The sequence below is a fragment of the Pungitius pungitius genome, chromosome 9, assembly GCF_949316345.1.
Source record: "Pungitius pungitius chromosome 9, fPunPun2.1, whole genome shotgun sequence".
In the NCBI taxonomy this organism is placed as follows: domain Eukaryota; kingdom Metazoa; phylum Chordata; class Actinopteri; order Perciformes; family Gasterosteidae; genus Pungitius; species Pungitius pungitius.
Genome location: NC_084908.1, coordinates 14,359,940 through 14,376,588, shown reverse-complemented (window position 1 = coordinate 14,376,588; position 16,649 = coordinate 14,359,940). Strand labels below are relative to the sequence as shown.

General features: G+C 39.2%; 2 protein-coding genes across 2 annotated transcripts; both read left to right on the top strand.

Moving 5' to 3' along the window:
- Positions 1-50: 50 nt before the first annotated feature.
- gucy1b1 (guanylate cyclase 1 soluble subunit beta 1) lies at positions 51-12,207 on the top strand. Its single transcript, XM_037473016.2, has 13 exons — positions 51-182; positions 476-549; positions 2,082-2,182; positions 2,291-2,409; positions 2,844-3,041; positions 3,993-4,223; positions 4,389-4,505; positions 5,289-5,422; positions 6,613-6,810; positions 8,317-8,554; positions 9,268-9,408; positions 10,607-10,761; positions 11,033-12,207. Exons 1-13 carry the CDS (start codon positions 180-182, stop codon positions 11,175-11,177), a joined length of 1,854 nt encoding a protein of 617 aa, XP_037328913.1. The 5' UTR covers positions 51-179; the 3' UTR covers positions 11,178-12,207.
- Positions 12,208-14,714: 2,507 nt separating this feature from the next.
- On the top strand, positions 14,715-16,403 carry fabp2 (fatty acid binding protein 2, intestinal). The gene is made up of 4 exons (XM_037473021.2): positions 14,715-14,810; positions 15,270-15,442; positions 15,788-15,895; positions 16,172-16,403. The coding sequence occupies exons 1-4, from the start codon at positions 14,744-14,746 to the stop codon at positions 16,220-16,222; spliced, it is 399 nt and encodes a 132-aa protein (XP_037328918.1). The 5' UTR covers positions 14,715-14,743; the 3' UTR covers positions 16,223-16,403.
- Positions 16,404-16,649: the final 246 nt, after the last annotated feature.

Below are 16,649 nucleotides of genomic sequence, written 5' to 3'. Positions count from 1 at the left end.
ATATCTTACGTAAAGCCCTTCCTGATCTGCTATTGGACGGACTCCCTGTCAGTCACCAGCTGAGGGGAAGAAGGGGGAATGGACGCGGAGATACTCAGCATCTGTACCAAGCCGTGAAGGTTGAGTCTTATCCGACGGATTTTGCTTAAAAACAAGGAAAAAGAAGTGCGCCTGTCATCATGGTAGGTTCATTAATAATTTGTATAATGTTTAAATGCTAGTACAACAGCGATGTCTGTCACGTGACGGGGTTCGTTAGCGTTTGACATTTCCTGTGGGGAGACTGCTATGTCGCTAATAATTTCCCTGATTACAGTGGACTGTGCACATTATCAGCTGGACATAATAATCATGCATTTTAAACGCTGCCAATATTATTGAAACGTGTATATAACGTTAGGTATTGTTCAAGATTCACGAATTTCCATGAAATAACATTGACGTTGCTCGCATTTTTGCATTTATACATTTACAGTATGGTTTTGTGAATCACGCCTTGGAGCTCCTCGTTTTAAGGAATTACGGTCCGGAAGTGTGGGAAGACATCAAGTGAGTATCGGGATCCGGTGTTTACCATTCTTCTCTGGTGGTGTCATAGGTTACACTGTGGCCAAGCAGACATCAATAAGGATACAACGCGGGGCTGTTGTACAGTGAGGTCATTTGCCTCTATTGTAATGATTAACCCTCCTCTGCATCCCAACACTGACACAGTTTGTGTCCAAGAGAAACCTCGCTTTGAACAACAGAGTCATTGCAGGCGGACATTCACTCCAAGAAACATTTGTTTGATGAAGGTGTCACAACTACAGTGCTGCCGCATTAAAGATATTACTTGTAACTACTTATTTGAGCGCTCAATTAAATGCAGAGATGTGAAAAGAAAAAATTACGTGTGAAATGGAAGCACTAACAAAGTATTTTAGAAGAACCTTTTATCAGGGCTGCTCTATATATTATATATTTATGAATACTGAGGTCATAAGTGTGAGTCCCACCATCCCAAAGAAGAAGCGTAACCAGGAACCTTAAGTTGAGTTCAATGTCACTTTAATCATTTTGAATGTTCAACTTTTCAATTGCGAAGTAAATCGTAGTTAAGTTTTTGAACTGGCGTATTCATCACGAGAAGTATAATTGTATCAACCCATAAGAAGACATCCTTGAATTGACCTGAAAAAAAGAACGAATCAGATAAGATAATGAGACATATTTTCACTCTGAAGACCAATAATACAATTATGGTTTGGGACTAAATGTAAATGTATCAATAAAGCAAACTTCCTTTCAACCAAAGTAGCTTTTGGGAGAATGTGGAGCACCCCCTTCCGATGCATATCCTAGGAAGAATTTCATCCACTATCATAACATTATTTTTTTCAGCATGTTGAAATGTTAGACTCCCTACACAGTCTGCCCTGCTAAAAAACTGTAGAAAAACAAACAAACATTAAAAAAAAAGATGCGGCAGCTGCCTTGTGTAAATGTTTTCAAAGAGGTCATTCCTCAGTAACCAAATGAAAACTCAAGCTCTCACAGAATCATTTGTTGTTTTTGCAAATTCAACACATTGTTTTTTAATTATCAATTCATCATGTCTGGTCTGTTTCCAGTCACTTAGTGAGATGAATCATAAAAAAAAAAATCTTATTTTCTTTACAAAAGCCTTGAAGGCTTGGTATGTTTTCTCAGCTGTTCCAATAAAAAATGGCGGCGGCTGATGCTCCGGCCTATGAATTCCTTCTGTTTACTCAAAAAAAATCACTAGGACTAATCAGAACCTCATTAAAAAATCATGCATATAAATAGAGCTTGGAGCAGATGACCTGCAGTAGATCAAAACCTTCTCTACTCATTAAACAGTTTTAAAACCACTTCAAAGTAATATAGAAACTGTTTCTTATTATACATTGAGACTGTATGGCCACAAATTAGAAAAATAAGTTGTTGTTTTATTATACCTGTATATAGAAGACCCTCTGTGATGCAAACAACAATAAAAAACTGATCATTCATTACCTTTTACTTTTGAATGTTGCTGTGACATTTACTCATAATTGTTGGCGTTATTTTGTTTTCAGGAAGGAGGCTCAGCTCGATATTGAGGGTCAGTTCCTTGTTAGAATCATATATGAAGATGGGAAAACATACGACCTCGTTGCTGCGGCAAGTAAAGTCCTCAGTAAGTGACAGCATGCTTTTTTTCAGTTATTGGTATAAATATTTCTCTACATGTGATGTACTACCACAAAAAATCTGAGATCCTGACAAGATCTTGTCTGCCTTTCAGAGATCGATGCAGGAGACATCTTGCAGATGTTTGGGAAGATGTTTTTTGAATTTTGCCAAGAATCGGGATATGACACCATTTTGCGGGTGTTAGGATCAAATGTTCGAGAATTCCTGCAGGTAGACTCACTCTTCTTTGGATACTGCTATTAACCAACGTCGTTTGCAAATCTGCAACGTTTAAACTACACATGCATGTCAGTTTACTCATCAGCCAGTTAAAACTGTTGTATAATGTCACAATAAGCTTGCTTTATAACTAACATATGGTTATTTACCGGGCAGGGAGGGCATAGTGAAAGATGCTATAGTGTTGCATTATGGCAATTGGAGGTGCGTGCCCTTTTCACCTATTCTGGGACTAAAAGTCAGACAAATCTCAGCCTCCACGTCCCTTTAAAGTCTCGTACTCGTTTAGAGATTGTTTGTACTGCATTCATTCATTATTACACCACTTTATGACCCTCTTGCACAAACAATTCATACCTTAGACATGTTTTAATTACCGGTGTTGTTTGGATGTTGCATATTTGATCTTGTATCTATTTTTACAGAATTTGGATGCTTTACATGACCACTTGGGTACCATTTACCCCGGCATGAGGGCTCCCTCATTCCGCTGCACCGATGCAGAGAAGGGGAACAATCTGATTCTTCACTACTACTCTGAGAGAGAAGGCTTGCAAGACATTGTCATCGGCATCATTAAAACTGTCGCTCAACAAATCCATGGGACAGAGATAGAGATGAAGGTCTGCTTTGTTGCTTTTGCTCCTTTTTTTTGGTGCAACTCTAATGTGTCACTCTGCTTCCGATGATGAATGATGATGAGTTTGGGTCTATAATTGCAGATGTAATAGATTAAATAATAGAAAGTTCCAAGAAAACCAGACGGTGCTGCCCTGTGACAACTTCAGTTCAGCGGGTTTTTGGCTAGTATCTATGAGTCAGAGTATATTTTTAGATCTAAGTTAGTGTCTAGCTTGGGAGTCTTTCAGGGAGTTTTTCCTCATGCAATTTTGTTTTAAATGTGTCAAACTGAGGATATATTTAAATTGGCCATTGACTGCGTGTTTATGAAATAATTCATCCAAAGCAATAAGATCTGTATTTTTGATCTCTGCTTATTTACTCAACAACTTAAATTAGCTTTTGTCTAAACTACAAAAGGTCTTTATGATAAATTGTCATTGGTATTGGTATTTTTTTCATGCAAGCCCACAATTTGCGGCTTGTATTGGGTACTAATAACTGCAATTATTCTTATGAAGTCCTCTGTACTTTGGATGGGGTTCATCATTTGTTTTAAAAAAGAGCGACATTTTCACACAAACCTTATCATATTGTATAGACAGGTTCATATTTTTAAACCATAGTGTGTATAATGCAAGTAAGGAAAATGGCAGACACTCCAAATGTGACACCCAATTTCTGAAAATATTAGCCGCTGTTGCTGTGGCAACAGGGTGCAGAGACAGCAGCTTGACGTCAGCAAGCCCTATGCTCATAAACCCACTGAATAATGTCATTTTAATATGGTCTTGATTCTATAATAATAGACCCAATGTCATCATCAATGGAATAATATAAATGCCACTGATTTAAAAAAAATGTTATATTGCTGTAAGCAACACAATAATATAGTTTAATTCAATTTTAACAACCTCAATGTTTGATCTGTTATTAAACTTCATGTGATGCAGATGATCCAGCCGAAAAGCAAGGAGTGCGACCATATAAAGTTTCTGATTGAGGAGAAGGACTCTGAGGAGGAGGCTTTCTACGAGGACCTGGACGGCTTTGAGGAGAACGGCACTCAGGAGACGCGCATCAGTCCGTACACGTTTTGCAAGGCCTTCCCGTTCCACCTGATGTTTGACAGAGACCTGATGCTGACCCAGTGTGGGAACGCCATTTATCGGGTCCTGCCTCAGGTGGATAACATATAAAAGTCTGTTTTACATGCAACGTTACCTAAAGTCAGCTTTTCATTATGTTTTTAGTTTGACTGTCTTAGTTCTTAATGCCCAGTAGGCAGCAGTAAGTATTTATTTAGAAAGAAAATTCTAATCTCATTTGAAACATGTTTTGTTCCGTAGCTCCAGCCCGGCACCTGTATCCTCCCTTCAGTTTTTTCTTTGGTCCGCCCTCACATCGACTTTAGCTTTCACGGCATCCTCTCCCACATCAACACCGTCTTCGTTCTGCGCAGCAAGGTAAACATGACATTTCATTTGTTGTAGCATTGTTGGCTGATACTGTCAATACTATTTGCATATTAGCAGCACTGTTGCCTTATTTGCAAAAGTTTAATAACTATGATCCAAACAGGGTTGATTGAACATGGCCGAATTCATTTATAGTCTTTTATATTAATATTTGAGCTCACTGATCATTTTAGCATCCGCATAATACTTTGAATGCGTCAGTTTCGTCATCACAGTGGATTATATGGTTTACATGCAGATATTTCTGAGCAGGCAAACACCGGATCAATGAAACAAACAAACATGTCAACATAATTTTATTCAGCAGTTAATGCATTGGTCTACATTTTCTGACAAAAAAACATTTACTTAAGATGCAAGAGAGATATTTCTGGGAAAGTTTAGAAACTGTGATGGAGAAGGGAATATATAGATTTTATTATAGTATTGAGAAACACAGATTTCAGTAGTATGTTAAGAGGGCAAACAAGCGTTAAGCATAAGCATAAATAGTTACTACTGTGCCATTTAAACAGCAACAGTGCAGACTGTTCACTGTGTAGACACTATTCTCAAAGCGCTGACGCTCCTGGCATACTAAAAAGTTGTTTTCTCTACACACTGGAAATCGAAAATTATACCCTCGAATGGTGGATGGTGCGTGTGACATTCTGGCAAAACAGACCTACAGATTTTAAAATGAAGAGTGCGCTGAACAGGTGCTCAGTTTTGAAGCAGATTTCGAGAAGAACATGTAATGCAATTTTCATAATTGTGATTTAATCCCGACAGGAGGGCTTGCTGAATGTGGAGACCGTAGAGAATGAGGACGAGCTGACGGGGGTGGAGATCAGCTGTCTGAGACTGAAAGGACAGATGATTTACTTGCCAGAGGCGGAGAACATCCTTTTTCTTTGCTCACCCAGGTAAACCCACAGTGTGTCCCTGACGGAAGCCCAGCCTGAACATACACTCAACAAAAACACAGATTCTCTTTGACCCAGTGAGGTGCAACACACCAGTTTATGGCAGAGATTACTGTTGTAAAATTTAAAACATCAATGTTTTAATTCCATTGATGTTCTATTTATATAGAAACAATAGCCTGCTATATGCACCAACTAGCATTTTAGATACAATTGGCTTGTATATGCAGAATTCTCTCACTATGCCTTGAAACAAATGCCTTTTGGTGTGAAGACTGCAATCTAAAAAAGGGGTTAAAAAACAGCTGGGAACTTTTACTTTTAGTAAATCCTACTCAAACTGGAGTAAACTGTTTCTTTGCGGAAGACTTAAATCTGAAAAAGGCTCACAAACCTAAAAAATCAGGGCACTTTAGCTTTCGGTAAATCCTTCTCAAACAGGAGTAAACAGTGCATTTGTTGGGGACTATTTTAAGATGTGGATTAATATGTAACAGCATGTATTTAAGTCAGGAAGGTAGTAATTGTGAGATTGACCCAAAATGGTTCCATACACGTGATCAGTCAACCAGTGCAATGGTTTGCCTCATTTATGCACTATTCAAAGGGTTCTCGAGCAACTGGGATTTGATGAAGTTGGACGTTAGATAAGTATGGGACAGGCTCAAATTAACAATCAAACAATTTAGTTTGCTGAAATGTATTTTGCTTTCATAAACAGAATATGTAAAGGTCAGAGAACTAAAGAAAACAAAAACAAAACTGTGAGCCGGTAATCACATTGGTTATTATGCTTTGACCTCCATTTGCCCCTCGGGTCCATGTGGACCAATCAGATATTCCTGTGATAATCTTGAATGCTGCACAGGAAAGTTGAAGAGATCTTTTCCCCACAGATCAAAGACACTTTGCAGAAGACAAGATCAGTGTTTTCATAAAATGAGGTTGCCCGAGGGGAACAAAACGGCTAGAAACATAAGAGCATGGTTATTCACCTGGCCAGAAAGCACTTATACATCTGTCTGAACTCACCCTTAACAACAGGAACATTTATCTGGAGACAACAGTCAGGGCCTTGAAAGGGCAACGGCTACTATCCACAGACACAAATCCAACAGTTTGTCATTTCATTGTGAAAAGAAAGACTACTAAATAAATGTCCAACTGTTTTCTCCGTTGTGCATTTCTAGCGTTATGAACCTGGATGATCTCACACGAAGGGGGCTCTACCTGAGCGACATCCCTCTCCATGACGCCACGCGCGACCTGGTGCTGCTCGGGGAGCAGTTTCGTGAGGAGTACAAGCTGACCCAGGAGCTGGAAATCTTGACAGATCGTCTGCAGCACACACTGAGGGCCCTGGAGGATGAGAAGAAAAAGACAGACAGGTTAGACAGTATTTCTCAAGTGTTAATGGCAGCTTTTAGTCTGGGAAATTATCCTCAAACCAGCAAAATATTGTTTCAATCCCAGCAATGTTACAATTGAAAATATCCTTATAGGTATGCTTTTACACCTCTCAAATTATACTATATATAGAATCGCTCATATTTGGGGTGTGTCCTTTGAGTCAGTTGATCTGAACCGTAAGAATTACTCAATGTGTAATTATTCTAACTTATCGTACAAAACTTAATGGATGGAGGTAAAACTACATAGAATGCACCCATGAAAAATTAAACATATGACACATCTAAAGTTATCTTACAAAAAATATGTTCTGTCCATTTTAAGTTATGTAAAAATTCGTTGTGATGTCTTCAGTGTAAATTCAGTCATAATTCATGGTTAATTGTGCAGTATATCTCAGCCCTGACATCATCTGTTTGTTGTGGGTAAACCTCAAACTCACAAAAAAAAATAGTTTCCCTTATTGGAAAAATTGGTGGCTAGGATTGTTCATGAGTCCTTCTTTACGGAGGTTAAAAGAGCCGTGTTTTCAAGTACTGCTTCTTATGGACAGACTTGAGACGAGAAACTCGAGACACGGAAGGACCCTGACAGGCGTCGTCCCCCGTACAGTTATGTTCAGGCTACGTTACGGCAGGACCACCTACAGTCGGGATCTATTGTTACGTGTGAAGTTCACGCTCGCCGTAGCTAATCTTCAGTCCCCGTTGCGATGAAGGCAGTTGGGTTTGGCTCTCAGAAAAGGGCCTGTCATAGCAATTTGGCACAGCAGTGTGCGACAGCTGGAGAAGAGAGCCGGAGGTGGAGCGTGGTCTTTATTTAAGACTGCTGCTGAAGCCCTATATTCCTGTAGGAAAGGACTTTCCCTCTGCCTCTTGGAACTCTACATTATTATTCTCACCATTCTCCGGTCTCAAAGCGCCTTGGGGACTCGAACACGGATTAGAATTCATGGCTCCTCTCTAAATATTTAAGAGGACTGCTGCAACGGTGTCTCCACTTTTTAAAAAAAAGGTGTTTTGTAAACATTTAAACATATATTCACACTGTTTTTGCTGCTGTTGATGTGTGTACCACACCGAGAGAAAAACCCACCCTTGTATGCGGATTTTTCCAAATGATATAGGTGAATACGTCTATACTCGTCTCCTGGATAAATATACTATATCTCTATATGTGTAGATGTGGTCGTGTAACGATGACCGTTATCTGTTATCTATGTATCGTGTGTCTTCAAATTATGACGCACCACGGAAAGAATTTTGCTTCAAACAGGAGGCATGATCCAAGCAGTTACCATAGAAACACCACCCTGCCGGCCGAGAGAGCAGCTTGTATAGCGCAAATGACCAAAAGGTGGTGGGTGAGCAAATAAAATGCTGATCCAAAAGGATGGACCTCAGCCCGGCAGCCCCGGCCCATCAGTCTGCTGCTCGAGTACGCTTCTGCTCTAAACCCTCACCTCTCTTTCTCCCCTTTTTTAGATTGCTCTATTCCGTTCTGCCGCCGTCCGTCGCCAACGAGCTGCGACACAAGCGGCCCGTCCCCGCAAAACGCTACGACAACTTGACAATCCTCTTCAGCGGCATTGTGGGATTCAACGCCTTCTGCAGCAAGCACGCCTCGGCGGAAGGAGCCATCAAGATAGTCAACCTGCTCAACGATGTTTACACACGTTTTGACATCTTGACAGACTCTCGGAACAACCCTTATGTATACAAGGTTGGAAGCAGGATTTTTTACACTGACCGTATATCATGCATTTGTGTACATTTCTTCTGGTAAAAAGAAGAGATCGACCTATGCAGTGTAAAAAAAAAAAAAAACCTAGTGTACAAATTTGAGAATGCAAGGGCCTTTAACTGCTTTGTTCCAAGCTGGTTCTTCAGCTGGTTCATCATCAGTGACACTGGACCTATTGCTGAATAATGTTATGCAATTATGCACATACAAGTCAGTATTTATGCAAGTTGGCTTGAGTTTTTCACCATAAGAAGAGTAGTGTGTCCAAACGCAGTGTAGTTTTACAGTGGGACTGTGCGATTTTATAGGCCTCGTGCAGCAGATTTACACTCCAGGCTTTCAGACAAGAATGCACTTTAAGAAGTCAAACAGACCTCGGCACTTCCAGGGGATCGGCTTCAGGCGCTGGGTCACCAAAAGAAGTAATATTTACTCTACAAGCTGAATAACTAGGTGGTCCCAGGGCTTTAGCATGGCCCAACGAGGCCCCAAATGTCTTAAAGCTGATGTAAGTGTTTAAGTGTTTATTTCAGGGTGTTTTAGTTTATTTCCAACTGCCCTGTACATAAATAAAACCTTTGTAGCACAGTGGGAACGGATGATTTTACACAAACTAAAAGTAATTGCAAAACCGAAATTGGTTATGATAAAGTTCACCCAAAGAAATTGCAAATATGTCTGTCTTTATCCAGGTGGAAACAGTCGGCGATAAGTACATGACGGTGAGCGGCCTGCCGGAGCCGTGCACACACCACGCCAAGTCCATCTGCCACCTCGCTCTGGATATGTTGGAGATTGCTGGACAAGTCAAAGTGGATGATCAACCAGTACAGGTTTGATGAAATGCTGAGGTTGTATTATTACTTCTGTAAGATAAAGATTTTTTATAGTATTTCATATTTCCAATGTCACATTTCTATGATTTAAAAGTATCCAAATAAAATGGTCAACTGACATAATGGATAGATGGTTTGTGTGTGTGCATCAATGCACATTAGCAATAATGTATTTATTGTATACTGTATAACTGCTTTGCCTCACGTGTTTAACCATTTAGCAATCGTTTTTAGCAATGTTTCCATCATTGCTCTGAAAGGTCTTACGTTAGACTACAGTGCCTCTGACTGGTACTCATCATAATATGAACAAGCCATTGCCCCGCAGAGAATTTTTGATTGATTTTAGCATTATTTCATCGCTGCAGGTGGACGTACTTCCATGCTGCAGTAACGCACTGACAAAAGTTGGATGAAAGACAGCAGACTTTTGTTTAACTGACTGTTGGAGATTGTTATTGTATCAATGACTGTTGAGACTCGGCTTTGGAAAATCATGTCTTGTTAACAAAAGGTTGTTTATTTTGGGACATGGCACTGGCAGAAAAGGAGTCCAGTTAAGCAACAGAAACAGACTCAAATCATCTCGTGTCTAAAAATAGATTCTCATCCGTCTCAGACACTCTCAGCATGTTCATGCTCTGAAGACAACAAGTACTGAAGTGCCCACAAGTTCAAGTGTAAATATTAGTCGGTAGATTGTCTGGGGCTACTTTTGGAATTGCAAGTTTAGTGAACAAAATTATATAAATATACATATGTATGTATATATAATGTTGTGCATGTGAGAGAAAAGTTAGCCTTATACATCCACCCACCAAATGTTGCAGCTTTTCAGTCGCCAGTGTCACAATTTATTTGTGCCAACAAACTAAGAGACGCATTCGGCTGGATTGCTTATTGGATTTGTGTTTTCTTTAGAGCAGAACTCATAATAATCCTCTTTTATTTTACATTTACACAGGTTTATTTGACTGCTTTAGGCTCCCTTCATTTTTTTCATTCCCACAGTTTTGGTGATAAATCTGGTTTGTCACAGGCTGCTTTATGTAATGAATTCACAACAGATAACCAACAGCCAGCGCTCTGTTTATGCTGAAATAAATATTTAAGCTCATTGTCATTACTACTTTGAAATATTTATTTAATTTGAAAATATTATAATTGATTTACGGTGGACGTCTCTTTTGTTCAGATTACTATTGGGATCCACACAGGCGAAGTGGTCACTGGGGTGATCGGCCAGAGGATGCCCAGATACTGCCTTTTTGGAAATACGGTCAACCTCACAAGTCGTACAGAAACTACTGGCGAAAAGGGAAAGATAAACGTCTCAGAATATACGTACCGGTAAGTACGAGTAACATTACACGTCATCTGTTTTTCATTGATGTGAAGTCATGTTTGTATTTCATCACTGGCTGTAGACTTTGTTAAACAGTATTATGAGTTATTTGTTGCATCAGTGGGTCTGTTTGAATTTGATTTTCTGCGTCGACTCAAAGGTGTTATCTTTGGGTTAGTGAAAAATAAGATAAGAGAACCGCATCACGCCCCCCCCCCCCCCCCCCCACCCCCCGAGCCGTCATGATTTTCTGATGGCGATGACGTTACGTTCCAGGTGTTTGCAGTCTGCGGAGAACGCTGACCCTCAGTTCAATCTCGAGTATCGGGGCCCCGTCACCATGAAAGGGAAGAAGGAGCCGATGAAGGTGTGGTTTCTGACGAGGAAGCCCACGGACACACAGCCCACCTCAGATAGCTAAAGCTCAGCGGTTCCATTCGACACTGAAACACCACGGCTTTCAGCCAACAGAAGCTTCAGTAAATGTCTTTTTAGATTACACACATTCTGAGGCCCAGACAAAATGCATACTTAATTATTGTTCCACACACATTTTTTATAATAGTTTCAGCTTGACCATGATCTGTTTGAACATCACTCTATTTTTTTAGTACAGACACAGTAGGGGAATGTTTTATAAATAGTAGAAGTTAGTGATATTCAAGTTGGATACATTTCCGTAATAGATACTCTCACCTCGCCATTGTACATAAAATCACAAAAACATTTTTCATTTATCTATAAGAGATGTAATTGCCGAAATGAATAATGAGAATAATACTTTGGCCGGATATCATGTTTGCGCCAAAACGCTACTGTCATAATTTGAGGGACCCTTTTCTTGTTTGCCGGCTGGAATAGTTTTACACTGAACTCGTTATACAGACATTGAAACTGTTAAAATTAATACAAATGTAGATATTATAGATGTGTTATTTATATAAAGTTATAACACCAAGTTCAACAGTTCTTTTGTGTAAAAGCTAATGTACTGAGTTTTTCTTTTTTTAAGTCACAAATGATCATTGGGTTATCTCTTTGCTAATTAGAAATATATAAACACTACTTTATTTTACACACTGGTTGCCCATCCTGCTTAGTGATCTACATATTTATCATTTTATTTGGTATTCATTCTTTATTTGTCATACGGACTAGTAACTACGTAAACGGTATTATGGGTGAAACTATTGTTTGTGCCTCTATGAGTTCATCTTTGTGCTGTATGCGTTGGACAAATTTCGACAAATTCGTAAATGTAACTTTTTTTTTCAGGCTATTTTTCCAAAGTCATTATTAATAAACTTCACGTAATGTGCGTGTGAAGGACCCTTTCCACAATGTAGCTTCCTGTGTAAGAACCAAACAGGTGCCTCTTGTACTGTGCGAGTGCATTTCTGTGCTTGTTTCTGTTGGAAGGCAAACTAATAAAACAGTCTTGAGATGTGTTATTATTTGATATATTATTTTGTACAACACATGTTTCGCTGTCAACCGTTATGGCTCTGATCAAAATACGATGGTTTTGCAGATTAAAAGACGACAGTCTTTATTTTCACTGTAGGCAATGGTCTAATACATAGCAGAGACATCAGTGTGAGTTTGTAAAAAACAATATACTGCAGATTCTTTGGTAAGAGCTCTCTCTGGTGGCTTGTTAGAAGAATATTATTCTGGGCAGAATGCATCAATAAATAAGAAGTCTTCATCACTGGTCCTTCATCTGATACACACACACACACACACACACACTGTTATGCATATTCCTTAAAATATAAATAGATTTAGCACAAAGTGGGGTAAAATTTCTATTACTTAGTTTACGAACAAAAAACAGATTTTTGATGAATAGTAAGATGAACGAAGACCAAGTAAGTAAAAGGAATTAATAGAACAGTAAATTCAGAAAATTACATCACTCTGATTTAGCTTTTAGAACCAGTAAAAGTCATCGTGTAGCATGTTATCCATTATCTAAGACAATAATTAGTATCATATCCCAATGTTATTGTAATATGTATACTGTATATTGTTTACAAAGTACGTATGAGGCTTATTTAAAGCATTATCATTGAGCACACCTGTTAAAACACACATTGGACAGAAATATGTAAAGAACCACTTGAGAAGGATGACTTGGCAACCTTCAGCTTTTTATATATTTTTTTGCCTTTTTAAACCTATTTTACTCCTTATTGTGTTTTAAATACATTTCCTCTGTAGCTCTGAAGTTGCGGAGGCACTCAAAAGTAAAATCAGTGTGTCAGCTGTTGAAAAATGTTTAATGTGTGTTTGTTCTGAGGATTTCTTCCTTCTTGAGGCCCACAAACCTTTGTAATACTCCGAAGCAGTGGACTACACTGCATTATTTATTATTAACCTTTTTTCATCCAGTCATTGTGTTGGGCTCTCCTTTTTAGAAAGGCCGGGTTTATACTCAGAGGCTTGAAAACAGTATAGTAAAAGTATTTCTAAAATTGTACACACCATGTTGCAGTGTGTTACGAAGGAGGCTCCCGTACCGCCTCCCTCTCGCCATCGGAGGGACCCTTCTCCCGAGTACTAACTGGTTTCGAACTCCATCTCCCATCATGCTTCACACCTGGGACTGATTGCGCAACACCACTGATTACACACACACCTGCACCTCATCTACACACACACAAAAGCCACTGACACCCACACACTCACTGCGAAGTCTTGGTTCTGCCCCGGCTGTCATTTCTGAGCGTTTTCTCCTTGTCTTGATCCCTGTTTATTGACCCTGGACCGTACTCCACTGCTGACTGCTCCTTGCCTACCACCACTCGGATTGTTTATTGGACTGTGATTCTCTCTGCCTGCCCCGACCCCTGCCTGCCCGCTGACCACGATCTTGTCTGCTCTACATTGCCCTGTCTGCTGTCATTGACTCTGCCTGTCTGATGCTCTAATAAAGAACTGCAAATGGATCCCTCCGAATCCGGCGCCTCCTTACACAGTGCTCCATCTGATGCTGTATATATCATAAAGTATTAAGGGATGTATTTGAGATAACGTGACCTAATCCAGTTATCTCAATGTTCCATTTCATCACTGCAGTCATAATAAAAAAGGTATCTTGTGTGATAAGAGGCAGATTCAAGGAGATGGAAGTGAAGGTCAGGCAAAGGTCTCATAGTAAGACAAGACAAGGCTTAGATAAGAAAAGACAAGTTTTGCAAGTTTAATTCATCTCTTTGTAAAAGCTGTGTGTTTAGGAAACACTTGCATACAAGCATTTTGCTACATTGAGAAAAACTTCTTACTTTTGATAATGTCCATTTTTTTACGGTCAATTAAGTTTCCTCTTAGTAAATAGTGTTTATGTCATTATGATGGCAAAATAAATCATACTTACATAATACAGAATATTCCCATACTTACAAACAGAGACACGCTATAAAATGATTTTCAGATCTGCATAAGCTTTATGTTTGCCTAGAATAAGCTTGAAACACATCATATTCTCTTCAGCATTTCTTACCAACACCCATGGATGTGTTTATTAACTTCAAAGGTCACAAATATCAACAAAGTCCAGATTAAAATCAGAGGTATCATTGGACACACATTAACCACCACACACACACACAACCAGTGGCAATTACATGAAGGTCACGCATATATTTTCTCAGAAATAAGGGTTAGGGTCAGGGTGAAGTTACTGTTGGGTGTGACCAACTCCCCTTGCAACCAGATACAGGGCAACCACCACGTTTCAATCATTTTATTAAAAATACAATATACCATACGGTAATAGTTATTGGGTTTGGTGCAGTTTGGCTAAGGACACCCAATCATCTACAGCCGTGGACATTGCCTGGGAAAACAAATGAGCTTTAAACGGCCACATCAGCAATACGATTAGATGATGAGATAAGAGGGAGCGTGGTTTAAAAGGAGGGTCAGAGTCTCGAGTGAGACACTCCTTGCTGCAGCGTTGTCCAGCTCCCCCTCACAGCCACCATGACCTTCAACGGCAACTGGAAAATTGATCGCAATGATAACTATGAGAAATTCATGGAAAAAATGGGTGAGTGATATTAAACTGAGCCGATAAAATGCTGAAAAATGAATTGCATGTTTCTTAAATATATGAAATTTGGTTGAAACACAGTCTGTCACAGTCTAATCGCTTACCTTTATAAAGCATTGATAAAGTTTACATTTATTGAAAGTTATTATTTATCAAAAATAAAATGTCAGTAAGGAAACACACTGAGAATAATGCCTTTTCTTGATTCAAATTTAATGGGTTCATTCACCTTTTTTAATGCCCTCAATTTATTAGTCGAAATCTTAAGAAAATAAATGATTTGGTCCCCCAACTCTTTACAGCACAACGACCAGCTGATTTGGCTTTTTTTACCAACTCACTACCACAAATACAAAAATGAAGCAACAGCATGAGCTCGTCAAGTGTTTAAATCCTGACACACTTCCTCTAATTGTTTGGAGCCCACTAAACCTATTACAATGTGTCTATTGATAGGAATCAACGTGGTGAAAAGGAAGCTGGCTGCTCACGACAACCTGAAGATCACCATCCAACAGGATGGAAACAAGTTCGCTGTCAAGGAAACCAGCAATTTCCGCAACCTGGAAATAGACTTCACCCTGGGGGTTACCTTTGAGTACAGCCTTGCAGATGGAACAGAACTATCAGTAAGTAAAAGCAATATGGTGGATGTGCCCTTTCCATCGATACACTTTAATAATAACAACAAAAAAGAGTGGTATTTGACTCGTGTGATCTATATTTTTGTCATTTTGTGGAATTGTTTAGTTCTAAACACTTTAAGATAAGCTGGCTATCTTAGCCACTTCAGACTTTGAACCCTTTAAAGGTGCAAGGAAAAAGATAATTTGTTATTTCGAGGCTTTTATTAGGGTACTTATTGTGGCCTTTTGATATTGTCTCACTATCACAGTTACAGATGTAAAACTGTCAACCTGCTGTAAGAGCATTCACATTTCACATTATGCATAAGTTTCATGTTTCACCCGCAGGGCTCTTGGAACATGGAGGGCGACATGATGAAGGGGATCTTCAATAGGAAGGACAACGGAAAGCAACTGACAACCACCCGAATTGTCCAAGGAGATGAGCTTATACAGGTGGGCAAAACATTTATCAATGCAAATAGGGGCACATCAAATAGTTTACATTTATACCTCAGGATCTGTAAGCCGTCAAAGAACATATTTTATAATGATAAGATGCCGGGACTTAAATTAAATAAACATACACCAGTGAAAATCTCATACCTTATATCCATTTTATTTAGATATTAATACATTATTGAAAAGGATCAGAATCTCTTGAGTGTGAGTTATCCCCGGCAAAATGAAACGTAAAAACTGTTATTTATAATAGCCGTATCTCATCAACAGAGCTACAACTACGAAGGTGTGGACGCAAAGAGGATTTTCAAGAAGGATTAGACCGACTGATTAACAAAAATTTCAAATGAAGACTTGACTTGAAGATTACTTTCAGTATTGTTTTGCAACTTACACCAACTCACACCAACATATCCTTCAAGAAATGCACTGGCCTACTTGTACACAAGTATATGCAACAGAGGGTTTTGATACATTCAGGAATAAAACCGTTCTTCGACTATTTTCTGTGTTTTGCCCCATTTTATTTTTGATCATGATCATTTTCATTGAACATCTGCAATATGGCTGCAAGTGATGGAAAGTAAACGTCCCCAAAGACCAATGGGAAGATTCCACCTTTACACGCCTCGACCAAAACCTCTCCAACTTTGCTCAACTTCTTTTAATAGCCTAGGTCGGGGCGTGGGAATAAAGGCTTTTGCTATGGTTTGCCAGAGAACTTGGGCTACACCTGCATCATCCATAA